The sequence below is a fragment of the Mustela erminea genome, chromosome 3 (genome assembly GCF_009829155.1).
Source record: "Mustela erminea isolate mMusErm1 chromosome 3, mMusErm1.Pri, whole genome shotgun sequence".
Taxonomy (NCBI): domain Eukaryota; kingdom Metazoa; phylum Chordata; class Mammalia; order Carnivora; family Mustelidae; genus Mustela; species Mustela erminea.
The window spans coordinates 116,548,993-116,576,374 of record NC_045616.1 but is presented as its reverse complement, the minus strand read 5'-3'; the positions used below and the strand labels follow the sequence as shown (position 1 = coordinate 116,576,374).

The 27,382-nt window shown below is 42.2% G+C and overlaps 1 protein-coding gene across 1 annotated transcript in view; it reads left to right on the top strand.

Annotated features, from left to right (window-relative positions):
• ITK (IL2 inducible T cell kinase) overlaps positions 1-23,388 on the top strand; it is a 68,533-nt gene extending 45,145 nt beyond the window's left edge. The window contains exons 9-17 of the mRNA XM_032337189.1: positions 5,476-5,558; positions 7,501-7,634; positions 8,027-8,101; positions 10,225-10,396; positions 10,724-10,940; positions 11,878-11,942; positions 12,035-12,153; positions 15,881-16,038; positions 19,681-23,388. Of these exons, the coding sequence (XP_032193080.1) occupies positions 5,476-5,558; positions 7,501-7,634; positions 8,027-8,101; positions 10,225-10,396; positions 10,724-10,940; positions 11,878-11,942; positions 12,035-12,153; positions 15,881-16,038; positions 19,681-19,752 (1,095 nt within the window). The 3' untranslated portion in view covers positions 19,753-23,388. The remainder of the gene's footprint in view (positions 1-5,475; positions 5,559-7,500; positions 7,635-8,026; positions 8,102-10,224; positions 10,397-10,723; positions 10,941-11,877; positions 11,943-12,034; positions 12,154-15,880; positions 16,039-19,680) is intronic.
• The last annotated feature ends 3,994 nt before the right edge of the window (positions 23,389-27,382 follow it).

The window sequence follows — 27,382 nt, the reverse complement described above, 5'->3', positions numbered from 1 at the left end:
CTTATGGTGCAATGTCATTATTTCTCCAGTGGTACTGTTCTCACTCTGCCTTGGGTCTCAGGAATTTCTCTTCTGTCTTAACCCATTTAGGTAGAGGGTAAATTCCCTGGGAGCAGGTATTCCATACCTTACAGCCTCACACACAATGGGTGACCTGAATTTCAGGCAGTAGCCTAATTCCAAGGCATTGGTTTATCTTATTTCAAAGATGTCATTAAAGATGCGATATTGATTTAATAATGGATTTATTTCAGGAGAAGAAAACAACTAGCTCCGGAATGTGTCAGTGACATTCTCCTAAGGGTAATGCCACACGACAGGCTATGAATTATCAGTCTGGCTTGTGCAGTAACCTACCCTGTGTGTTGAGATTACCTTCTGTAAACTCACCTCTAAATCATATGGGCAGAAAGAAGGCAACAGACTCCTAATAAGTCAACATATCTCAGATAAAGGCAAACAGTAGAATTAATACTTCCAACAGATGGTGTAACATAGCATGTGACAATAATGACAATAGCCCTAACAGTCCTTATTCTGGCAGATTCCAGGAAATCTTCTATGCGCTTTAATTCTCCCAACAACTGTACATTTTATAGATGAGGAAACCAAAGCTCATATATTTAATCAGGAAATACCTGGAATTCACAGAATTATAGGCTGGTAAAGTAAGAATTCCATTTAAAGAACATTTGTGTTACTGAAGAGTGAACTGAGGCCAAGTTCAGAGTGTGAGTCGGTGGCATGGTTCTGGACTAGAGGGCGGGTACGTGCACACACAAACCCACAGGTGGGCGTGCACGCATGCGCGCACGCACACACACACACACACACACACACACACACGGTGGTAAGGAAATATATGAGTTAACTTGTATTCTCCTATCCCCATAATTCCCATCAATGTATTTTACCACCTCCATGACATTTTTCCCTATTGTTGCCTCTTTATTTTTCTAGGTAAATTAGTATAAGGTAAACTGAGAACTTGAAAGTGTCCCAAGGGAATGAGAGCCCCCCTTCGGCTGTATTGTACAAGTCAGTGCCCCTTTGCATGGCGGCGATGTGAGCAAATACCCTTTAAGCTCCAGTGTTCTTGGTGGTTGTGACTTCCTCTGAGCGAGCCCCTTACAGGAAGTAGGTGGTAAAGCACATTCTAGATGCCTCGCTTTCCTCAGAACTCTAGACTGCCTCAGCCACAGACCAGAGTTTCCTGTCACCTCACTGAATGTTACTTAGAGCAGCAACGACGGGGGAAGAGTTCTGAGCCTCCCATGCTCAGCTGAGCTGACTGCAAACCTCACCTCCCCTTTTTCTCACATCTGTGGATTACTCTTGTTAACAGTTGGACCCCACTCTGACCACAGTTTTATAAAATAATAATAATGGCTTCTTTGGAGGAATTAGAACAACAATAAAACATTCCTAATTAAATAGATGTTTGCACTCCCCTCTTTATAGACACTTGATAAACATCTGCATTTGTTTTATTGTTGTTGTGAGGTTTGTTTTTTTGTTGGTTTGTTTATTTCTTCCCATTTTATAATAACTTAGATTTGTAGACAGAATCTTCCTCTGTTACAGTTTGGTTTCTTCCTGCCTTGAGATGAACCCATCACATTCCACTTAGGCAAGAGAAAAAGCTGCAGTATTTGGCAAAGGGGGAAATCTCTGAAGACAAACTCTGCTACATGTAGCGCAGGGATGACTATCACAAACGCGATGTCGAGGAAAAGAAGCCAAATGCAGACTCACTTTTCACAGTAACCGCAAGGTGGGAACAGCCCAATGTCTGTCCCTTGATGAACTGATAAGCAAAATGTGGTATGGTCGTATGATGGAATGTTATTCAGCCATAAAAAGGAACAAAGTACTGATACACACTACAACCTGGATAAATCTTGTAAACAACATGTCAAGTGAAAGGAGCCCAGCGCAAAAGACCACCTATTATATTATTTCATTTACATGAAATGTCTAGAATAGGCAAATCTATAGAGATAGATAGAAAGCATATTAGTGTGGCAGGGGTGCCAAAAAACAGAGGTATATTTGGGGAGTAATGGAAATGTTCTAAAATTAGATTAAATGGCACAACTCTATCAGTTTACTAAAAATTATTGGATTGTATGTTTGAACTGGGAGCATTTCATAGTATGTAAATTATGCTTCAAACGCTATTTTATTTTTTTAAGGATTTTATTTATTTATCTGACATAGAGAGAGAGAAGAGATCACAAGTAGGCAATGAGGCAGGCAGAGAGAGAGGGGAGGCAGGCTCCCTGCTGAGCAGAGAGCCTGATGTGGGGCTCGATGCCAGGACCCTGGGACTGTGACCAGAGCCGAAGGCAAGGACTTAACATACTGAGCCATCCAGGGGCCCCTCAAAAGCTATTTTAAAATCAAATGAGCTAATCTGGGATTTTTGATGTCATATAGATCACCTTTATTTTAGAAATCAAATAAGCTACCAGCCCTAAAGGGGAAAAAATTCAAATGCTTGGAAAATCAAGTTTTGTTTTGTTTTGTTTTAGAAAAAAAAAACTTTTTAAAAGATTTTATTTATTTACTTGAGAGAGAATGAGTGAGAGAGAGCATGAGAGAGGAGAAGGTCAGAGGGAGAAGCAGACTCCCCAAGGAGCTGGGATCCCGATGTGGGACTCGATCCTGGAAGTCCGGGATCATGACCTGAGCCGAAGGCAGTCGCTCAACCAACTGAGCCACCCAGGTACCTGAAAAATCAAGTTTTTTAAAGGAGGATTTGTAAGCAAATGTTAAAAGGGTCTTTAAAATTTCACTGGATAAATGGTTTACATTTATATCTGAGAAACGGAAAATAAGAATCTGTTTAGCACTCATCTGCTCTCACCATGTCCAAGATTCTGCACAGAACACATTGTGGGTAATGTAGGATGCTAACTAACTACAGGCTCAAGATCTTACATTCCTCCAGAAAGATTATAATGGATTTTCTTAGATTTAAAAAAGAAATCATGAAATAAAAATGATTAAAAGAAATTCTATGTGAACAAAGAATATTAGGACTGTTTCAGGATGTCTTAGAAAAAAGAAATCCAGCAGCTTTCTGCATTTTCCTCAATTCTTGCCCTGTTTTCAGGCAGCAGCCAGAGGAACCCAAATTTACAACCTTAGGATAGGGAGACCACAGCTAAGCAAGAAGGACCTGAAGATTCAGGTCTCAGCTTCAAATTTCTTTTTTCTCCCACAGTTTTAATAGAGATATGACTGATAAATATGTATGTATATATTTATACATATATACATATATGTATATATACACATCCACATCTTTATATGTATATATACACCTATATGTGTATATATACTTATGTATATACATATATACATACATACATATGTATATATACATATATGTATACATATATGTATATTTATCCATATATATGTATATAAATATATAGATATATGTATATTTATCCGTATATATATATGTATGTGTGTAATGAGTTTAAGGTGTACACTGTAATAGTTTGATATCTATATATAGCAAAATGATTAATATAATAAGTTTCATTAATATCCATGACTACACATAGTTACAGATTGTTTTCTCCTGTGATGAGAATGTTTAAGATCTGTTCTCCTAGCAACTTTCAAATAGAAAGTACAATACTGTTAGCTATTGTCATCAGTCTGGACCTTGCTTTCCAGGTCTTATTTACCTTATAACTGGAGGTTTATACCTTTTGGTCCCCTTCATCCAATTCCCCCACCTTCCACCCCCACTCTGATTTTCAAAATAGATTCTTGAAATCCCAGAAGAGATAAGAAGAGTTTTGGGAGTTTCACATTTATGTGGTAAATTATAGGTTTGACAAGAATGCACAATGATATAAGAGCCAGTTGTCTCGAGCCCCCCCCCCAACTCCCCTGCTCCCAACACACACACCCCTGCAGGTTTAGGGCCAAGTTAGAGGTAGCAGGTTATATTTCTGGATGAGCTTTCTAACTTTTAATGCTATTTTGAGAGTGAGAGACTACTCGTCGGGTCTATTATAAGTAAGAGCTACATGTCCAGTTGAGTCAATGGCAACCAAAGCTGGATGTCTATAAGAATCACATGTTGAGCTTCTAGAAAGTTCAGGAACCAGGGTGTCAGTCCTAGAGATTCTAAGTGTGTAGGTAAGGGGTGAAACACGGTTTACTGTCTGTTGTTGTTTTGGTGTTTGTCTTGTTCTATGTCTCAGTTTCTTCAGATGACAGTGATAATCAACAAAGTGTGGGACACAGGGGTGTAGGGAATTAAGCCAGAGCCATAGTCCTCAACTGGGATGATTTTGTCCCCCAAGGAACACTTGGCAGGGTCTGACATCCAGTTGCTAGAGGCCAGGGATGTTGTTAGACATCTTAAAATGCTGGGATTCTAGGAGTGAAACAATTAGCATGGCCATCTGTGTATCTTGCTTTTATTGTGTGTAGACAATCCACTTTGGAGCTTGGGGAAACAACTCACATTGTTCTAAATTGCATGTGCTTTGCTCTGTGTGCTACCAGTATGTGTGGCACACACATGACTCATGTGTTTCACTGGCCTTCACCTGAGGCCCTCACCATGTTGAAGCTGAGTAGATCATAATAACAGTTTTTGCAAAAATTACCAGCACAGATTTACAGTTGGATAGGAACAGAGCATTAGACATGAAGTACTCCAGACAGAGTTCAGAATTAAAGTTCCCACCAGGAATGAACACATTGGCATATGTATTCGCTTGTACTTTTTCCATCAGCACTGGCAAAACTGTTGAGGGGTGGCGGGGGTGAAGAGTATATTCTTGGGGCCTTCCCTTCTCTCTACTTCCCTCATTAGACAAGGAACTTCACGGTGCCACAGCAAAATCAGCACTCTAGAAAGGAGCTAATACATACTTTCCCATTAAGGAACTGATGAAGCTTCAAGATCAGAAAGCTTTGTGCCCTTGGAGGGAAATGGAGAAGTGGCTTCTAACATGTGTTGAGGGGCGGTATCATGGAACCGTGTAAGGAACATGAGCTTTGCTCACTGGCCACATTCAAGGTTCGAAGCCCAGGTCTGCCAATTGCTAGCTATGGACTATGAGAAAGCCACCTCAGCCCTGTGGCACTCAGTGTCCTCATCAGTAAACTGAGGATATAAAATCTAGATTGCATGTTGTAGTGAGGGGTGGGTAACATCTGTACAAACCTGGTATGTGGGGAGCCCCAAAAGAACAGAGCTCCATTTATCTGTCTTCATTCCCTGCTTACGTCATCACTAGAAGTCTCTGATCCACGATAGGACCCTCAGGAAATACCTGTTCAATGAACAAATGAAATGGTAGCCAGTATTGCTGAAAGTGTGCTCTGTGTGAAGCTGACATATTGTCTTTCGTCCTTTCACAGACAAGCCAGTGGAGCTGGAAGCATGCGCCTGGTTTCCTGGGATCACTAACCCTCTGTATTTTCTAACCATTCTAGGGCAAAGAAGGAGCCTTCATGGTACGAGATTCCAGGACCCCGGGAACATACACCGTGTCTGTTTTCACCAAAGCCATTGTAAGGTAGGGTGCCAAGTCAGCTCACTAGAAATGGTGTGCTTTCCCTGATCCCTCTGAGAAAGCCAAGGTCAGGGAGGTGAAGGACAGAGCTGAAGTCGTTTCGCTAGAAAGTTCTCTTCTGAGAAGGTTCTCTTCTCAGTTAGCACTCCTGAGTGCAGAGCTCTAAAGAAATAAAGTATTTGAGCTGCAGATGATGAGTTTATAATATAACCCACAGCTAACAGAGAAGATACTTTCAGACAGAAGTGAGAAGATCGGCGTATTAGTTCTGGCTTGGCTAATAAAGCTCCCTACCATTTACTGAGTCCTTACCGTGTGCCAGAATGTTATTGTTTCTGATCCTAACAAGTTCCGAAGGCAGACATTACTATGATCCTTCCATAATAGGAAAGAATAAGGCTTAAAGATTAGATGGCAACTCACGTGGCCAGGCCAGCGTCATGCTCCAGCCGGCTGACTCAAGACCCTACTTGTCTCCCTTCTCTGTACCTCAGTTTCCTGCTTGGTAAAACAAATGTCCAAGAGCCTCTCCAGGTCTCAAATTCTCTTCTAATTAAAAAATAAGTAAGAAAAAAGAAGTTTGATGGGGCGCCTGGGTGGCTCAGTGAGTTAAGCCGCTGCCTTCAGCTCAGGTCATGATCCCAGAGTTCTGGGATCGAGCCCCACATCGGGCTCTCTGCTCAGCAGGGAGCCTGCTTCCTCCTCTCTCTCTCTGCCTGCTTCTCTGCCTACATGTAATCTCTCTCTGTCAAATAAATAAATAAAATCTTTAAAAAAAAAAGAAAAGAAAAGAAAAAAGAAGTTTGTCAATGCGTAAGGTCCAGTAAGAATTAAGAGAAAAGAGAAAAAAATGAGGCATCCCTTCTTGGAGAAGGAGGGCATAAGCAAGACTTGGAGCAAGAGCAGGGCCCGGTGGAAAAGAAGGTTGCTGCCCAGGGATGGAAAAGCAGACAATGCCGTCACAGAGGGGCTGTGCCTCTGCCATGGCTGTGGACAATGGGGACAGTGACCTGCAGCTCCATGAGATAGGATGGAGAAGGAATGAGAAAGAAAGTCTATGCTGAGGGTGTCCAAGACCATGTCCAAGACCATGATCCACTGCAAAGACTCACGGGACTCAGTATATAGTCAGTCATACTCAAGGCTAAGATTTATTATAGCAGAAGAAGACAAAAGCAGCAAAGGGAGAAGACACATGGGGCAAAATCCAGAGGGAGGCAAACATGAGCTTCCAAGAGTCCCCTCCCTGCGGAGTCACACAGGACATGCTTTATGCCTCCTGCAACAAGCTTTGACAAGGGTAAAATGGGGTCTACCAGGGAAGTTCATGAGAGACTCAGAGCTCAAGGTTTTCAATGGGGACTGGTCACCTAGGCCCCTTCTGCCTAGCACATAGCAAAATTCCATTATCCCAGAAGCAAAGCAGGCATGGAACATAAACCACAGCAATTTAGGAACAGCCATCCTTATCAGTTAGACAGAGGTAAGAGCCCTTCCTAAATCCCAGTTCTCAGGTGCCAGCCACGGGGCAACCTTGCAAGCAGGCCTTTCTAAAGAGAGCATTCAGAGCTGTTCAGTTAGCTCTTTGCTCTGTAAAGTCACATAAGTGCTAAGGGTCCAGAATATTCCCTTCTCGTCTGCTCCACACAGCAGAGGAGGCAAGCATGTAGTGCACACGAGAACGTTCCCCACTTCATGGCTATAGAGGAAGCATCACCAGCCCATCATGGCACTGACTCTAATTGGGACTAGATGCAGCCTCCGAGTCCTTCTTACCCCAGCACCCAGGGCCACCCTGTCAAGACGGACACACAAGTTAAAATACACCTGCCATCCTTCTGAGAGGGTAAAAAATAAATTTAATAGGGGTCTGATACTGGTAGACATGTTTGTGTCTAAATATTGCTTATTAATAACCACTGCATTTATGTTTCTTCTGTTTCAGTGAGAACAACCCCTGTATAAAGCACTATCACATCAAAGAAACAAATGACAACCCCAAGCGTTACTATGTGGCTGAGAAGTATGTGTTTGACTCCATCCCTCTCCTCATCAATTATCACCAGCACAATGGAGGAGGTGAGTGCTAAAGGATGAGGCCAGGGGGATCCCTCGCAGGGGAACTTGGAGAAAAAACTGACAAACACCCCACCAGGTTTCTTCATCTCAGACAAGCTGACCATAAATAAAAACCAAATATCCAAATAAAAAAGGATGCCAAATATTTGATCATACTATGTATTTTCCATTATCAAATTCTGTTGTTAGACTCATGGGATTTTGCCACCTGCCCAGCTGTATTTATCCCTCTTGTCAGACAGGATGTAGTGTCAGTGACTAGGCTTTGGGATTTGTTTTCCAGAATAAAAATAGCTTTTGCATTAGATTATATTTTTGCTGGTGATTTAACTTGAACAGTTGCTACAGCGAAGCTCTAACTACTACTGCCCTTCACATTTTACTCAACCCAGGTCTGGTCACCAGACTCCGGTACCCAGTTTGTTCCTGGAGACAGAAAGCGCCGGTCACAGCAGGACTTAGATACGGTGAGCCTTGCATTCCGTGATGTTAAGTATTTGCACTAACTCACATCCCTAAAGATCAAATTCTGAATGGACTTTCTACATACGTAATTCTTCCCCAGACTTAAAATAACATTACAACAGGTACACTGTATATCCGGAGATGGTCTGCACAAAGGAATATTTACAAAGTGTGTAAGAGAGATGTCTATATGAGCACACTTACCGAGGTCAAATCAATGTCCATTGGTTCTTACTGAAGAGTTCATCAATGAAGTGTTTACTGAGCACGTACTTCGTACAGAGCACTCTATCTACTAAATGCTATTAGGAAAAAATATTAGATAACGATGCTTTAGGACCATTACTACCACCACCCATCTTCTAGAACTTCTGTATCATCCAGTTTGCTGGGCATGGTCCACTGCAAGGGCTGAAAGTTAAAAGCGTTCAGAAGTGTTTGTCTGCGTAACATGGTGTTAATTTTTTTTCCAATGCCTTTAGGCAAAGCTTGCATCTCCAGTGCCATAAGCCTTCTTATTCCCTCTTATCCTTTGGAACTGCTTCTCCCATTTTTTTTATTATCTACTTGGCGCCTAAAGGCATTTGAGTTTGCATCCTCTGGTCTTAACTGTTGTGGTTGAGGAGAAGGCTCGAGTAATTTTCATTTTGGGTCTCCTTAGATGGGTGGTTCTCAGACTCTAGTGTACATGTAAGTCATCTGGGATGCTTATTAGTAATGCTGGCTCCTGGGGCGCCTGGGTGGATCAGTGGGTTAAAGCCTCTGCCTTCAGCTCAAGTCATGATCCCAGCGTCCTGGGATTGAGCCCCACATCGGGCTTTCTGCTCAGCAGGGAGCTTGCTTCCCCCTCCCTCTCTGCCTGCCTCTCTGCTTACTTGTGCTCTCTGTCTGTCAAATAAATAAATAAAATCTTTAAAAAATAATAATAATGTTGGCTCCTAGGGGCACCTAGGTGGTGCCCTCGGTTAAGCGTCCGACTGTTTGTTTCAGTTCAGGTTGTGATGTCAGGATCGTGAGATCAAACCCCACATCAGGTTCTGTGCTCAGCGCAGAGTCTGCCTAAGACTCTTTCTCCCTTGCCCCTTACCCTTCTAAAAATAAATAAGTAAATCTAAAAAAAAAAAGAACGTTGGCTCCTGGACACTACCTAACACTTATCAAAACACAATCCCTGATCATGAAATCCTCAAGTCTGCATTTTAAACAAATGCTCTAGTTGATTTTGACACAGGTGATTAGAGATTCAGACTTTGAGAAACACTGCTATGGGCTCTCCATCACTAACTAGCACCATATCTGGTACACAGCGGGAACTCAGCACTATTTTCTGTTGAATCTGCCTCAAAGAGGTAGAAATTGAGCTGTTTATAGTATTAGGCCAAGGGCCAGGAAAGGGTAATAATATCTCTGTAGCTTCGTTATGAAAATACGGTAATTCTAATAACTGTAGATTCTTAATGTATCCATGTTGGATGGAATCTCAGAGATTATTTTATGAACCCACTCATTTTGTCAATGTAAAAATTGAGAATTGGATTCCTTTTATTCATTTACCGAACATTTTTTGAGAGCCTACCATGTGCCAGATTGTGCTGAGTGGTACCTCTGTATGAGACCCCTTGGGATGCTTATTCTCAACCCCTGCTATGGCGGAACAGAGTGCTGTGGATGCACTTGTGGATAAATGAATGAATGAATAAGTGAATGAATGAATGAATGAATGATCAGCTCAAATGAAATTGCTCTATGTGAAAAATGGCAATAAAACATTTTTAATCAGGTATAGAAAATAGTTGAGATATTATAAGAACTCTTTCATTTATTCTCTTTGATACCTTGATTAATGTCACTTTCCTTCCTCCTTTCATGTAATCTCCCCCCACAGACATTTTTCATGGTTTTAAGTGCATATCCTACATTATGATTTGGGCGACAAAGATAATAATTTTACCTATCTATGATCGTTCTATGTGTAAAGCTTACACTATTTGCCATCTTTGGGTGATATTAACAATAAGGTAACATGCTACCTAGGGCTACAGGGCTACAGCTATAGTCTCCTTGTAGCCCTATACCTCATATCTACTGCTTGCCATTCCTGGAAAAACCTCTCTCTCTTTCCCAGGGAAATGGGTGATCCATCCCTCCGAGCTCACTTTTGTGCAGGAGATTGGCAGTGGGCAGTTTGGGTTGGTGCATCTTGGCTACTGGCTCAACAAGGACAAGGTGGCCATCAAAACCATTCAAGAGGGGGCTATGTCTGAAGAGGACTTCATAGAGGAGGCTGAAGTCATGATGTGAGTGGCCAAAACGAGCGTATGCAAAGATGTCTTGGGGAGGATATTTGATGCCATGTCATGCCACCTTGCGGCTCAAATCTCCCAATGGTTTCCAGTGGCATTGAAAATAAAATCAAAATCCTCACCGTGGCCTAGAAGGCCCGTCATGGTCTTGCCCTTCCCCTCACTTACCAGTCTCATCCCCCAGCCACACTGGCCTCCATTCACCGTCACCCATGCCATCTGACTCTTCACCATCCCTCAGGTTGTTTTTGTTTGGGGGAGGGAATGCATTTTGGGGAGACTGAGTTTAGACCATCTCACCCCTGACCGTTTTCCCTTCAGGAAACTCTCTCACCCCAAACTGGTCCAGCTGTATGGGGTGTGCCTAGAGCAGGCCCCCATCTGCCTGGTGTTTGAGTTCATGGAGCATGGCTGCCTGTCAGATTACCTGCGCAGCCAGCGGGGTCTCTTTGCTGCAGAAACCCTGCTGGGCATGTGCCTGGACGTGTGCGAGGGCATGGCGTACCTGGAGGAGGCATGTGTTATCCACAGAGACCTGGTAAGAGGATGCAGGGCCAACATCTGTAGGTCTGGGATGGAGGGCTATGTCCCACAGAAATGTGCGCTACCCAGACTGGGAATACACTGATAAATAACAGGTCACAGACCACCTCCCCTCCACTCTCCACTTCTTCCTTCTTCCACCCACTAGGCGATGTCCTAGTAGGACTCAGATCTGGGTTCCAATCCCAGCCTTGTTTCTGACTTGTACCCTCTGAGTCTGAGTTTACATTTTTCCAAAATAAGGCTTATAGCTTCTCCTTAACCTCCCTGGGTCTCGGCTTCCTCTTAATAAAGTGACAGAAATGGACAAGTACAGTTTTTTCTCAAACTGTTACCCAAGAACCTACCACAATCACATTGGGGTGATGCTCAAACCATCCTCAGAATCTCCAGAGGTCAGGGCTCAGGATATCCATTTTAACATACCCCCTTGGGATTTGTAGGTACATTTCAACTGTGAGAAAAAAGTGGGGTCTTTTCTCACTAAGGGTTCTTCCAGTGCAGTTCTGTGATACTAAGTCGGGACTAGTACTCTTCCTATTGAGGCACAGTTTTAAGAGAATTAGTAACCTCAAAACATTCTTATTTTAGTCAAATGGGTGACAGTTTCTTCGTATCATCCCTAATGTTAACACTGCCTATTGCATCAGGTTGTGTTAGAGCACATCATTGGTTAGACAGCACCAGATTTCTCTTCTAATTAAGATCTCAAGAATGAAGCTACAAGACCAAACTTACTCATCCTAATAAAGGATCTTACACATTTAACTTTTTAGCTCACTTCTGGGCACTAGTGAAGCTTAATTAACATCGGTAAAGCCCTTGTACAGCAGCACATAGAAACACAAAAGCCTGAGATTATAGGAGATTCCTTGCATTGATTTTCCACCAACAGTTTTCCTTTTCCTTTTGTTTGCCTGTCCCTACTCCAGGCTGCCAGAAATTGCCTCGTGGGAGAAAACCAAGTCATCAAGGTGTCTGACTTTGGGATGACAAGGTAATATGGACGTGTGGCACCAGGAATGTCTCAGGAATGGGACACGGGCCCCCAGAACATTGAGACACATTCTTTCTCCACTCTCTACCCAGGTTCGTCCTTGATGATCAATACACCAGCTCCACAGGCACCAAGTTCCCAGTGAAGTGGGCATCCCCGGAAGTCTTCTCCTTCAGTCGCTATAGTAGCAAGTCGGATGTGTGGTCATTTGGTGAGTGTCATCCTGGCCCCACACCCGCATGATAGAGGACTGCCTGTCTTATTTGTCAAACCTAGGCAGCTCTCCCTGCCCAGGACTGGGCGGTGAGGGCATCCCACTGATAGTCTGTGTGTGATAACTGCTCTGAAAAGTTTGAAGAGGCCCTCATTATTGCATTTGTTCTTGGAGATCTTTCAAGTGGGGGTTAAAATGAGGATGGAGACAGATTCAGGTGACAGCTTCTGTAAGATCAAAAGCTGGAGGAGTCAGGAGATTAGAATATGAGTTCCTCAAGGACCAGGAGCATATTTTGTTCAACACTTGACCCTCAATAAATATTTTACTCATTTATTCAGCAGCAATTTATTGAGCACCTACTATAAGCCAGGGCTAATCTAGGTGCTTACAATGCAGTGACGTGTAGGATAAGAAAGATTCCTATTCTCTTGGAGGCAAATTTTAGGGGAAGACAGACAACAATCATATAAACAAACTAATAGGTAGGTACATGAGACAAAGTCACATAGTGGTAAGTAAGTGCTATGAATAAAATAAAACAGTAATGGGATAGAAAATGACTGGGATGGAGGGTCTGTTTTAAATAGCATAGTCTGGTCTCTCCAAGGAGGTGACCATTGAGCATAGACCTGAATGATGAGAGAGTCATCCTCACTTGAAGATTCAGGGAATGGTGTCCCTGACCAAAAAACCCAGCAAGTATAAAAATTTGGTGGGTCCAAAGAAAAGAAGGATACTACTGTCTTAGTGAGAGACAATGAAGTTGGAAGCCCATGATAAGGAATTAGACTTTCTGATAAGCACAAATGGGCATGAATGAAAGGCAGAGTAATTGATGCTGGTGTGGCAGAAAGAAAGCTGGATTTGTCATATCCTCCTAAGCCACAGTTTGTTTGTCCAACATACTGGACAAACTCTTTGATTTGGATTATAAGAAGGGTTATACTTTGGAAAGGAATGAGTTGGAGTTTGATTTTTGCCAAGTGTATTGACTTAAGAGTAGAAGCCAGGGGAAGGCTAATTAAATCTCTTCAGAGAACTAGTTATGAAGTTTTCCCCCAGTATTTTAGAGTAGCCAACTTCCGACAACAAAGTGGTTGGGAGAATAAGAGGAGAAGTGAGTTGGGGGGGCAGTCAGAGGGGGAGACAAACCATGAGAGACTATGGACTCTGAGAAACAAACTGAGGGTTTTGGAGGGTAGTGGGGTGGGGGGGGCTGGGTGAGCTAGGTGGTGGGTATTAAGAAAGGCACGTATTGCATGCAGCATTGAGTGTGGTGCATAAACAATGAATACTGGAACACTGAAAAGAAATAAAATGAGAAAAAATCTCTAGTTCTTCTGAACCCTATTTGACAGACCCAGCTAAGATTTTGTTATTCAAATTTAAGTTAAAGAATGAACTTGGAAGAAATAAAACTGCACCAGAGCAATCTCAGAGGGTTACAAGTACAGGTCAGAATGGCTAAAATCAACAAATCAGGAAACAACAGGTGTTGGAGAATCAACAAATCAGGAAACAACAGGTGTTGGAGAAGATGCAGAGAAAAGGGAACACTCCTACACTGTTGATTGGAGTGCAAGCTGGTGCAGCCACTCTGGAAAACAGTATGGAGGTTCCTCAAAAAATTGAAAATAGAGCTACCCTATGACCCAGCAACTGCACTCCTGGTATTGACCCTGAAGATACAAATGTAGTGATCCAAAGGGGCACGGGCACCTGAATGTTTATAACGGCAATGTCCACCAACAGCCAAACTATGTAAAGAGCCTAGATGTCCATCAACAGAAGAATAGATAAAAAGATGTGACATATATACATATATACACATATATATGTATATATATATATATATATACACATATATATGCAATGGAATATTGTGCAGCCATCAAAAAAATGAAATCTTGCCATTTGCAAAGATATGGATAGAACTAGAGGCTATTATTCTAAACAAAATAAGTCAATCAGAGAAAGACAATCATCATATGATCTCACTGATAATGTGGAATTTAAGAAACAAGACAGAGGATCATATGGAGAAAGGAGGGAATAATGAAACAAGACGAAACCAGAGAGGGAGACAAACCATAAGAGACTCCTAATCTCAGGAAACAAACTGAGGGTTGCTGGAGGGGGGGCAGTGAGAGGGTTGGGGTGGCTGGTTGATGGACCTTGGGGAGGGTATGTGCTATGGTGAGGCTGTGAATTGTGTAGGACTGAGGAATCACAGACCTGTACCCCTGAAACAAATAATACATTACATGTTAAGAAAAAAAGATTTTAAAAAAGAGAGACCAAAGTGGGAGTGGGGTGGGGGGGAGATGGCCATCTCTATGGGCGATGTAGCTGGTCACAGTGCACCAAGCCCACTGTCCCATGGCCACTTTGTCACATTCACCTGCTTACGCTGCATGAGGCTTACTCTGCCACAGGTTGTCAGCCTGGGAATTTTGTGTTGCATCATAAAATTAGAGGGTTGAGCTATAGTCCATCACTGCCTAGGATGTGCCCTCTGAAGTGTCCGAAAATGAGACTGACCAATGGAAGCAGGGTAGAGAGGGCAAGATAACAGCAGGGGCAAGCCTGAGAAACAGAAACCCTGATGATGAGAGCTTGATGCCTGCTTCTAAGATGTTGAGCTTTGTCATGCATTTTAAGGTTTTTGCCCTAATCAACTGTGCTATTTCAAGCAAGGCAAGTAAGCTTTCTGCACCTCACTCAGTTTCCAATCAATGCATTACAAGCTTTGCATGAAAACAATTGTTTTCAAAAGAGCTTTGAACAGCAGGCTTCAATTTTCCAAAGAAATCTCACTAGAAATTCTGGCAACTTGGGGAGCTAAACAGTCTTATTTACAGATAGATTCCAAATTTCCAAAACTCCAGAGGCACCTCTGAGAATCCCTTAGAAATCCTAGTCTGAGGGGTGGGCTAAGGCCCAGGAGCTGCCATTTGAACAAACTTCTGAGGTGATTATTGTTCAATTGCTTTGGGAATTATACTTTGGAAATATCCGAAATATGCTTTGAAAACCACTGAAATAGGTGATCGGCAAGCTCTCTTCCCACACTGACATCCTATACATACATTAGTACATAATAAAATTGGGTGTGACATTTCTGCTAAAGATAGAAGAGGAAAGGGGATTAAATCACAGGTCAAAAATAGACAACACAGAGACATGTTTTGCTCTGTCTACACAGTATTTTTAAAAATCAAATTGAATTTCTATTTCTAAACTCTCAATTTTTGAGTTCTTTTAAAAAAAAAATCAGAAAATGTGGCAATCCCAAACCCTCATCCCCATGTGCCCTATGGTGGCTGGAGCTAAATCACAGCTGATCTCTGAAAACAGAACTAGACTCCCGGTTCTCCGCAGTCCTCCCTAATCTCTATTATGGCACATCTCATCCACTCCATCCATTTACATGATGTGTAGACATTTGAGTTCATATCCCCTGCAACTTTTAGTAGTAGCATTTGAGTTAGATATATAAAAGGGCTGAGCTTGAAATTTCCCCACCCCTAGGAAGACTGGGAAATCTCTGTTCTTAAGAAATAGTCCAGGCTTAAGAAGCCTCAGATAGTTTTGTATCCTCTTTCCTGAAGGTAAGGACTTGAATCTGAATGGCAAGGAATCTGCCTTTTTTGATGTAGGCTTATTTGTCTGCTAGTTGTGAACTTCATCATTCACTGTGCTGGACTCACCATTTCATCAGGTGTGCTGATGTGGGAAGTCTTCAGTGAAGGCAAAATCCCGTATGAAAACCGAAGCAACTCAGAAGTGGTAGAAGACATCACTACTGGATTTCGCTTGTACAAGCCCCGGCTGGCCTCTGCGAATATCTACCAGATTATGAATCATTGCTGGAAAGAGGTCAGTAAAGGAAGTGGTTTCCCCCTACATTGTAATCTACAACTTTAGGGTCTGTCCCCTTCCCTAGAGAAAGAAACCCTCTTAGAGAATGAGGAAGTAGATATACTGAAGTAGATTAGCAAGAAAGTGCCTTTGAGCATCTACTAACGAAAGAGGTTGCCCATCCCTAAAAGAGCTGGCAGCAACCTTAAATATTATTTGATCTGTAATAGAATGTCACAAGCCATTAACACACTGTTAGAGAGGAAGAGAGGGTAAGATACCAGTATAATATCATACAGAGTTTCACTGCCCTAAAATCCACTGTGTTTCACCTATTTACAATTCCATCATTGTCCCCAAAATCCTGACTGGAACATCACAAAACCATTAAGTGTACGTGAAGGTAGTGCTAGAAGTTGATGAGCAGAAGTTCACTTGTGCTGTTGAAAATATTAAAAAGACTTAATTCAAATTCATTTTATTTGTTCAACAATTCAGAATGAGAAGCCAATTATTCTGCACCCTCCCCAATGTTCCAGTTATCCCATGCTTGGGGGGCAGGCTGTAGCTTCAGCCACATCAGCAGAAGTGTTGATGTCCTTTGGTGAATTAGAAAATTTTGAAGTTCAACCACAACTGAAAGTTGCTGAATAGGGCGCCTGGGTGGCTTAGTTGGTTAAGCAACTGCCTTCAGCTTGGTCATGATCCTGGAGTCCCAGGATCCCACATCGGGCTCCCAGCTCCATGGGGAGTCTGCTTCTCTCTCTCTGACCTTCTCCTGGCTTATGCTCTCTCTCACAGTCTCTCTTACAAATAAATTTTTTAAAAATCTTTTGAAAAAAAAAGAAAAAGAAAGTTGCTGAATAGAGAATGAACACAAATTCAGATTTTTGAAGGGGAACAAGGTGGAATGGAAAAAGTATAGGGTACTCAGGCTTTGTCTCTGCTTTAGCATTTCTTAAGCATTAATTTCGGACAATTCTCGGAACCTCCTTTTTCTTACTGATAAGAGAATGAAATAATGATTGCTCTATAAGCTCATAGAGCCCACGTACTCAGACACAAACAAACAATGAAGCTATAAAGAAGGGCATAAAAAAATCCAGTCCACTTCACAAGCCCACATACTATGATAATTAGGAAAGCTGAATTTACTTAGCCCTTTTTCCTTTTTTAAACTCTTTTTTTATTTTTAAGTTAATAGGCTTTATTGTTTAGAACTCTTAGATATACAGAAAAATGACCAAATAGTGCAGAGAGTTCCCATATACCCTCTTTCCCTATTAATAATATTTTACATTAGTGTGGTACTTTATTACAATTAATCAACCACTATGATATGTTATTTTTAACGAAAGACTATGGTTTACATTAAGGTTCACTCTTTGTACTGTACAATTCTGTGAGTTTTGACAAATACATAATATTGTATAGGTGCCAGTATAGTATCATACGGAATAGTTTTGTTGCCCCACTATTCACTGAGCTTCACCTATTTACGTTTCCCTCCTTCTCTCATAAACCCTGACAACTATTGATCTTCTTTTTTTTCTTAAGATTTTATTTACTTATTTGACAGAGAAAGAGAGAGATCACAAGTAGGCAGAGCAGCAGGCAGAGAGAGGGGAGAAGCAGGCTCCCTGCTGAGCAGAGAGCCCGATGCGGGGCTCAATTCCAGAACCCTGAGATCATGACCCAAGCTGAAGGCAGAGGCTTTAACCCACTGAGCCACCCAGGTGCCCCACAACTATTGATCTTCTTAGTGTTCAAGTTTTCCCTTTCTTAGAGTGTCATATCGTTAGAATCTTATGGTATGTAGCGTTTTCAGATTGGCTTCTTTCATTTAGCACTATGCATTTAATTATGCATTTAAGATTCTTCCATGTCCTTTCATGGCTCCATATCTCATTTCTTTTTATCACTGAATAATATTCCATTGTATGGCTGTACCACAGTTTGGCTATCCCTTCACCTACTGAAGGACATCTTGATCACTTCCAGTTTATGGCAATTGTAAATAAAACTCCTATAAATATCTGTGTGGAGGTTTTTGTATGAACATAAATTCTCAGCTCGACTAGGAGTGTGATTACTGAATCATATGATAGCACTACATTAGCTTTGTAAGAAACCTCCAGACTCTTCTGAAGAGGGCTGTACCATTTTGCATTCCCACCAGCAATGAGAATTCCTGTTGCTCCATATCCTCACAAGCATTTGATGTTATCAAGTGTTTTGTATTTTAACCATTCTAATAGGTATATAGTGTAGCTCATTGTTTTCATTTGAAGTTCCCTAATGACATATGATATGGAGCATCTTCTCATATGTTTATTTGCCATTTGTATATATTCTTTAATGAGGTGTCTGTTGAGATCTTTTGCCCATTTTTTAATTGGACTATTTGTTTTCTTGCTTTTGAGTTTGAAGAGGTCTTCGTATATTTTGGATACAAGTCCTTTATCAGATATGTGTTTTGAAAATATTTTCTCCCAGCCTGTGGTTTGTCTTTTCTTTCTCTTAGTGTCTTGGACAGAAGAGACATTTTTGATTTTACAAAGCTCAACATCAATTTTTTCTTTTATGAATCATGCTTTTGGTGTTGTATCAAAAAACCCATTACTGAACCCATGGTCACCCAGATTTCCTGCTATGTTATCTTCTAGAGTTTTCTAAGTTTTGCATTTTACATGAAGGTCTCTGATCCATTTTGAATTAGTTTTTGTGAGGGTTAATACAGTCTGTGTCTAGAGTTATTATACTGCACGTGAATGTCCAATGGTTCCAGCACTGTTGGTAAAAAGACTACCCTTTCTCCATTGAATGGAGCCTTTGCTCTGTTTTCAAAGATCAGTTGACTGTGAGTCTATTTCCGGGCTCTCAACTCTGTCCTAGAGATCTGTTTGTTAATTCTTTCACCAATACCACATTCTCCTCATTATTGTAGCTTGATAGTGAGTCTTGAAATTGGGTAATGTCGGTTCTCCAAATTTGTTCTTCTTTCTCAGTACTGTGTTGGCTATTCTGAGTCTTTTCCCTTTCCATGGAAACTTCAGAGTCAGTTTGTCAATATCTAAAAAATAACTTTCTGGGATTCTGATTGTGATTATGTTGAATCTATAGATTGAGTTGAGAAGAAATGACATTTTAATAATATAAAGTCTTCCCATATTTGAATATGAAATGTCTCCATTTATTTAGATCTTTGGTTTCTTTCTTTAAAATTTTATAGTTTTCCTCATATAGGTCCTATACATATTTTGTGAGATTTATACCTAAGGATTTTCTTTTTTGATGTTATTTAGCACTTACTTTATGATGAATTTTTAATACATGATTTTATTTAATTCTCACAACCATCTTATGAGAGAGATACTACTATTATCCCCATTTTACAGACAACAAAACTGAGGTTCAAACAAGTTAAGTCACCTGCTCAAAGTCACACTGCTAAGCAAAGGAAAAGCTTAGTTAGATTCAAAATCAGTTCATCTGATTCCAGAATCCTTGCTGTTAACAACTGAGACTCTATGGCCTTCAACAGTACATATGGAAGCATATTTAACAGTCAGCAGAGGGCTATTGAATTCCGGGTTGCTTTGGAATTAACTATGACACACAAGTACAAGGAACTCAAGAGTCCTTCTCTTCCCTCTCCAGAAACCAGAAGACCGGCCACCTTTCTGCAGACTCTTGAGTCAACTGGCTGAAATTGCAGAATCGGGACTTTAGCAGAGACTCAGCACCAGGCCCGGGGCTGCAGATCCTCAGGGGGGAAGCCAGTTCTCCCTTCACAGAGCATTAAAATCTGCCACCAGCCCAGCATTCCCCAGAGGTAACTGGCCTGTGGCGCCAGTCCCTGAGCCTCACGGCGCAGGCAGCACCCTGACGGAGGCGGGAGGCTCAGGGCCCTGAACTGGGAGGGAGGCCCGAGCAGCAGCGAGGTCTCTCCCTTCCTTCCAGCCTCTTATCTCGTCCTCAAACCTCAACCTGACAGCTTTCAGGCACCATTTCCTGCTCTTCTTAGAGAAGAGGAGGGACATGGTAGGGCTGTGGATTATTATTTTTATTATTATTTCAATCATGGATCTGAAGGGTATGGTCAAGGGTTTTTTACTTGACCTGGCAACACAGAATCCCAGGATGGTGGGGCAAGAGAAATGAGGAGTGTGACTCTTTTTCAAGGAGACCTGGTGAGTTAGTTAAGGTCAGGAAGTGCCAGCTCAGCTGCTGTGATCCTGTCAGCTGCAGCTTCCTGCCGTCCTCAGGAACACCTGCTCCCATCTGAGGCCAGGTAGGCTGAGAAGCAGTTTTAGGAGGTTTTATTCATCGAACATACTGCCACCTCCCTCCTTGAAGGGACATGATGTACTGGGGTGAACAGTTCCAACCGCGTGGTTGGAGATGGCATCGGGACAGAAAGAGCACTTCAGATGGTGGGGAACTGGCTGGAACAGAGAGGGACCTTAGGCTGTTACCACTCCGATGCCCACCTTTAGTACCAAGGCAGGCAGGGGACTGTGCCTCGCCTCTGCACAGAATGCTTCCACGGGCATCCTGGGAGAAGATGCTTGCTTCGCCTTGTTGGCTCTGACTGAGGACTCCGCCATCAGTTTGGCTTCTGGGGTTAGTCCCCTCTCTGCGCTCTTCCAGCCCTCATCAGCAGAGGGCAGCAGGGTGTCGGGCGGTGGCCTCGCAGAGACCTGGAAGCTTATTTAGGCCCTAGAGGTTTCCATCTTGAAGACTGAGGCTTCAAGTCTCCTGAAAGACTAGGAGAGGAACGAGAGGTCTGTTCTCACTCAAACCATCTGGATGGAAAGTGAGTCAAGCTCTGAGTGGGGTGCTTCCAAGAGGCACAAGACAGCCTACTGCTGATGGAGCACTGAAATATGCCAAGTGAATATGTACTGAGCTACAGGCCTTATCTGCACAATTTCACTTCGTCCTGCGTTCCCACCAGCCCCATGAGAATGTATTCTTATTCCCATTTTACAGATGATGGAACTGAGGCTTTAAAAAGCCAAGAGAGCTTGCCAGAATGACAGAGCCAGGAGATTTAGAGCCCACATCTCTCTGCTGCCAATGCCCTTTATTTCTGTTCAACGCTGCCTTCTACTGAGGATGAAAGGGATTGCAGAGGAGTTAAATAAGCTGGGGGGGGGGGGCGGGGCAAGACAGAGAAAGCCAATAAAGAAGTCAACCACCAAGGGCTCTTTCTCCCACAGAGGCCACTATGGTTGGCCGTGTAGCCCTCCAACTTGGAATAGGATCTTCTTGTTCTCATCTGTCTTCTCACCTTTGTTAGAGTTAATGACTTTGGAGTCACTCAGTTAATTAACCCTTTGACTCACCCACCCCTCCAGAGTCATGTTGCATGAAGCCATTTATGGATGAGCTTCAAAGCAGTTTTGAAAGGTCCGCCTGCAGGTATATAAATGCTTCCTTTAATCATCATTTCGACTTCGAGCCAGCTGCAGTGCTCTTCCACACTTAGTGGGGAAGGGTATTCCCTGATGTAAGAGAGATTTCATTTTCCTGCAGCATTCCGATAAAACTTTCAGAGAGATTATTAGATGGTGTTGCAATTAGCTCTTTCTAAACCGTGTGATATTTTGACCAGCTGGAGATTCAGATGCATAACTTGTAACTATAATTATTGTGAAACTGGTTGCCTCCAGATAAAACTCTATCATTCAGAAGATGATCTTACTCAACATATCCAAAATCATCCCTGTTTACTTTCTGGCATTTTATACATTCTCTTGTGGAACCCTTAATTAGAGATAATTTCCGGAACATCCAGCCTGAAGGAAAACATCAAAATTGACTGATTTCTCTGGTCTGGTTTCAGAAATTGCCCCTTGTATGGTGTTATCGTGTTCAAGCTCAGATTCACTGGGGCCTTAACTGAATATGTTAACTCCCCAGTGTCCTATCTTGCAAAATGGGCTTCCTGCCTGATTTTTTGCTCCCCCTCTCACATTTTGATAATGGTACCATGCATTCACAGGGAATTCCTTTATCCAAGGTTTTGGTTCTAGGTGCATTTTTTAGAATTTGCATTTTGTACCTCTTGAGGCTATTTATATTTGGATGTTTTGAATATTTATTAGTGTACAGTGATTGCTAGGATTCACAATGAAAATGTTATAAATATCTCTAACCATTTATAAATCACACATAGTTAAAGGTTTGTTCTAGCAAATAAAACTGTATGTTTTAATAAATCCATATATAGGGCCTGGGTTCAGTATTTGCCTAAATGTCAAACAATGAAAAATGTTCCTTAAATAAAAATAATTACGTGGCTTCATGTTCCACTAAAAAAAAAAAAAAAAAAAAGGACTACATATCATTCAACATTTGTTCAACAAGTAAACACCAAATTCTTCCTGTGTTCCTATGATACACTCTGCTGAGAGCTATGGAAACAAAGATGAAAAAAGCAGTCTTTACTTTTTAGAAACCCCAGGTAACTCATTTTTTAAAAAAGGCAGTAAAATTATAATCCATCATTTAGGGAAAGAACAGAAATTGCTCAAAGGCGAGAAGAGCTCAGAAAAAGTGATAGAATCGCTCAGGGGAAAGGGGACATCAGGAAAAACTTTCTAGAGCCTTGCTACTCCAAGTGTGGTCTCCAGACCATCAATAGCAATATGACCAGCTTATGAGAAATCTGAATTCTCTGACTCTACCCTGAGATTCACTGAATGGGAATCTGCGTTTTCACAAGATCCACAGGTGACCATAAGCACATTAAAGTTTGAGAAGTACCATCATAGAGGATATAATGTCCAACTCAGTTATGAAGATGAATTATGGTTTTTTTTTTTAGGAAGTAAGTGGGCAGAAATAAGAGAAATACTTTCCAGGTAGGGTTAGAGGAAACTGAATGTGTGCGGAAGCTATTATCAGTTTATCTCGCTGGAGCGTAAGTTATGGGGGTGGGCGCGAGGTGTTGACAAAGGTAAGGATGATGGAAGGAGTTAGGCAAATTGAAACAGAAGCTATAAATCTAGATAAAGACCATATTTTGAAAGACAAGAAATGTGGGAACTCTACCAATAGATAGGAAAGATGTCACGGAGCAAGGAGAGAAGGTCAAATCTGTGTTTAAAAGTGCATTTGGGCAGCAGCATAGTCAGTGGATTTGAGAGAGCAACGCTGATGGAAAAGAAGCCAATGGGAAGATGATTTTTTGCCTTGTTCCGAGCACCAGAGTATGGTTCATACTCATTCACTGTCATTGCTGTCTGAGTGACACGTGGAAATTGTAATTCAGAGTTCTTCAGTCACAGCTGGGCAGCAAAAAGTACCTGTACCTGCCTCTTAAAGTCCCAGTGAAATAAAAGCCGGCTTGTATTTTCAGTCCACTGAGCTCTCCCTGTACCTTCTAGTTTGCCAAATGCCCACATCTATGGCAGGAGTCGGTTCATGCACCAGAGGACCATTCGGCACAAGGGAAAATGTCTGTGGTTTCTACACAGTCCTTTGGGCTTGCCTTCCACTGGGAAACGACCCGGATATGAAACTCCTGAAGCAGTTGGATGAGCAGATCGGCTTCTCAGAGCATTTATCTGGCAGACCCAACTTTCTCTGGAATCTCCCAAGACACACATCCACCACTCTGAGGCAGAGACGGAACATAATCCATTCAGCAAGATGGGCCCTGTGTATTTGTGTATTTCTGTGTGTGTGTGTGTCTGTGTGTGTCTTCAATGACTTTGAGACTCTCTGCAAGTCATGATGTGTAGTTGGCTTGTGGGATCACAGAGTCACAAAGTAACTGTCAGAAGGAGTTTTAGAGATCATTACTTCATAAATAATAGTTACCGATTCACCTGACATTGCCTGGTACTGTCAGGTGTATAAGGTGAATAGGATATCTTATCAGTTACACACCAAACACTTCACACTCAAATTAAGATACATCAAGGAAGACTTATTTATGAAAGGGAAAGGATTATTTAAAAGAGTGTGGGTCAGGTTTAGGAGAACCACAGAAAGTAGTACAGAGGAAAGTAAGCCAAGGAGCAGTTGCTACCTGGAGGCCTCAAGAGACAGGAGGAGGAAGTGGTCATTTGAATGTGAAAGCAGACAGTCCCCTGGAGGAGGTTGCCTTGAGAGGAAAAGACCTTTAGTTAGCAAGGCAATGTCCATCACAAAGAGGAGTTTAGGGGAATAAATACACGGACCCTTTCACCAAGTGATCTATACATAATAATCTTACACACTCTCCTCTCTTACCGCATCAACTGCTGGGACTTCTTGTTGGTGACCGAGTACAGACACCAGCCTTCGCATAAGAAGTCCTCATGCTACTTAAAAGAAAGTCCAACACGTAAACAAATACAGTTGACGCTCGTTGTTTACAGCTTCTATACGTGCAGATTGTCTGCCCGCTGGCATTTATATGTAACCCCCAAGTCAGTCCTCTCATAGTCATCCATGGCATGCCCAGGCCGGCGCCATGAAAACCGTGAGCTGCTCGCACATCCCCAGCTGAGGTGGGGCAAGGAGGTGCTCAGCCTTCTCGTCTCAGCTCTCGTTCCGTAAACAAGTATCCTTTACGAGGTCTATTTAGTGCCATGGTTTGCACTTGGGTACTTTTTGTTGGTCATTTTGCTGTTTAAAATGGTCCTTAAGCACAGAGCTGAAGTGCCGTGCAGTGTTCCTAAGAGCAAGAAGGCTGTGACATTTCTTTCAAAGAAAGTGTGTGTCAGATAAGTTTCATTCAGGCATGAATTATAATGCTGTTAACTGTGAGTTTAATGTTAATGAACCCACAGGTATATTAAATAAAGTGGTTTTTTTTTAAATACAAATATGGGTAAAACAGGATCATGTATAGATCCGTTGATGAAAATGTAACCAGAGGCTCACAGGAACCTATCCCTATACTTCCGCTAGGAGCAATGGTTCAGTGTTCACCCCTTCAGTGTCCATGGCAACTTTATAAAACATACGTACCAAATAATGGGAATCACCTGTGATTGCAAAGAGCTGTTGTAGGTTATGGGATGAAGCAGTGATCACAATATGAGAGCACAGAGGGTGAAAACACCTAAGGGATCAAGGAGGTCTTCCCAGAGGAAGCAATGTTTGAGCTGTGCTGAAGGGTAAATAGAAGCTCGCAAGGAAGAAAGAGTCTGGAAGGACATTTCAGGGAGAGAAACTGGAATAAAACAAAACAAACAAACAAAAAATACATCTTATTCCACCTTCTTCCCTTGCATTATTTTTTAGTTAGGACTGGGAACCTTGAGGACAAAGGCAATAGGTGCTAGCTAACATGGTCACAGGACAATCAGTCGAAGGAGCTGAGTGCACTGTGACTCCTCACCATCCAGGTCCACTTCTACCCACACCCATCGACACCCATCTGTAGCGGTGAAGGAGTTTCTGGTCCCTTTCCAGCTTCTCAGAATGACTTGGAGTACAAGTGCCTATAAGGTGAAATAAACGATACAAACATTTCATTTGCTTTTCTCTTTTGTATATCTCAAAGCACTTTCCCATCTAAGATGATGTTTGATCTCTCGGCACCTTTGGGATGAAAGTGGGAGTGCATGGGTCTCACCTTACAGAAAAGGAAGTGATAGAGCACATACCAGAGGTTGTAGAGCTATGTAAAAAGGTGACATTAGAAATCAGATCTCGGGGCACCTGGGTGGCTCAGGGGATTAAGCCTCTGCCTTTGGCTCAGGTCATGATCTCAGGGTCCTGGGATCAAGCCCCACGTTGGGCTCTCTGCTCAGCAGGAGCCTGCTTCTCTCTCTCTGCCTGTCTGTCTACTTGTGATCTCTGTCTGTCAAATAAATAAATAAACTCTTAAAAAAAAAAAAAAAGAACTCAGATCTCCTTCCAAGTCCTGCATTCTTCCTAGAGGTCACACCAAAATTCCAACCATGTTAATAACAATAATAACAATAAAAGCTTCTGTTTTTGAGCACTTATGATGACTCTGCTTAGCATGTTACATTTATTATTTCATTTAATCTTCTAAGAGCCCAAGGGGTAGGTACAATTACAATCGTTTGAATTTTACAGATGAGAATGGGTCTCTGTACATTAGGGAAACACTTCATGGTCCCACAATTAATGAGTGACAGAACGGGGGCTTGAAGCCAGACCTGTCTGTTCCCAAATGCCATGCTCCCATCCCTTCTGTGGGGCTGACTGGGGGTCACCTTTGCTAGCCTCTGACAGTACAGCAGCACGTGGCCATGTGCCTGTTACATTGCTGCATTCCAAATTCTGTTCAGAATATGCTCTACCCTCCTTAACAGTTCTTATCTACAATTACTATGTATACAATTTGCTTAAATGAAGATAAAAGTTTCTTTGCTGTGAATTTATGTGCAAATGATCTGACCTTCAAGGGAGACCAGGTCCGTAGAAGTTGTGAGAAATGAGCAAAGTGAGAGAAAGGCAGCATGAAGGGAGGACATGCATTTCCAAATGGCCCAGTTTGGAGCTGCAGTCTTTCCGCAGCACACCAGCTGTCAATAATTCATTTATAAAATAATGGGGCTAGTTCTTAGGATTTCATGAGGATGAAATGAGCCAATTCATATATAGTACTTAGCACAGAGGCTGGCCCCCAAAAGACATTTAATAAATGTCAGTTAAAACATACATGTTTTAGGGGCACCTGGGTAGTTCAGTGGGTTAAAGCCTCTGCCTTCAGCTCAGGTCATGATCCCAGGGTCCGGGGAATGAGCCCTGCATCAGGCTTTTTGCTCAGCAGGGACTCCGCTTCCCCTCCTCTCTCTCTGCCTGCCTCTCTGCTTGCTTGTGATCTCTGTCAAATAAATAAATAAATTCTTTAAAAAGCATATGCTTTAACAAATTATTCAGATTCAAAGAAGGAAATAGGCAACCCAGTTTCCTATGGAAAGACCTGGGTCTGGGTCCAGCCACTGTTGGGCAACCCTTCCTCTTTCTGGGCCCCAGTTCTTTCATCTGTAAAATGAAGCAATTTTGAGCAAGTGCTCAGGTTTTATCTAATGGACAAGGTAAATTGCATAACTGACCATCAAGTTTCTCTTTTCCTGCTAACAACATGCACCAAGTGTGTGAACGTACTGTATGGAGCAAACCCATTGCACTTAGAAACTTGTTTTGTATTATTCACAGTTTCTCACCATCTCACACCCTTTTCCTTCTTTCTTTTTAAAAATTTATCATTGAGCGGCACTTGGGTGGCTCAGTTGATTGAGCTTCCGACTCTTGATTTCGATTCAGGTTGATTTCAGGGTTGTGAGATCAAGCCTTGAGTTTAGCTCAGCCTGCTTGGGATTCTCTTTGTCCTTCTGCCCCTCCCCCCACTTGCACTCATGTGCTCATTCTCACTCTCTGC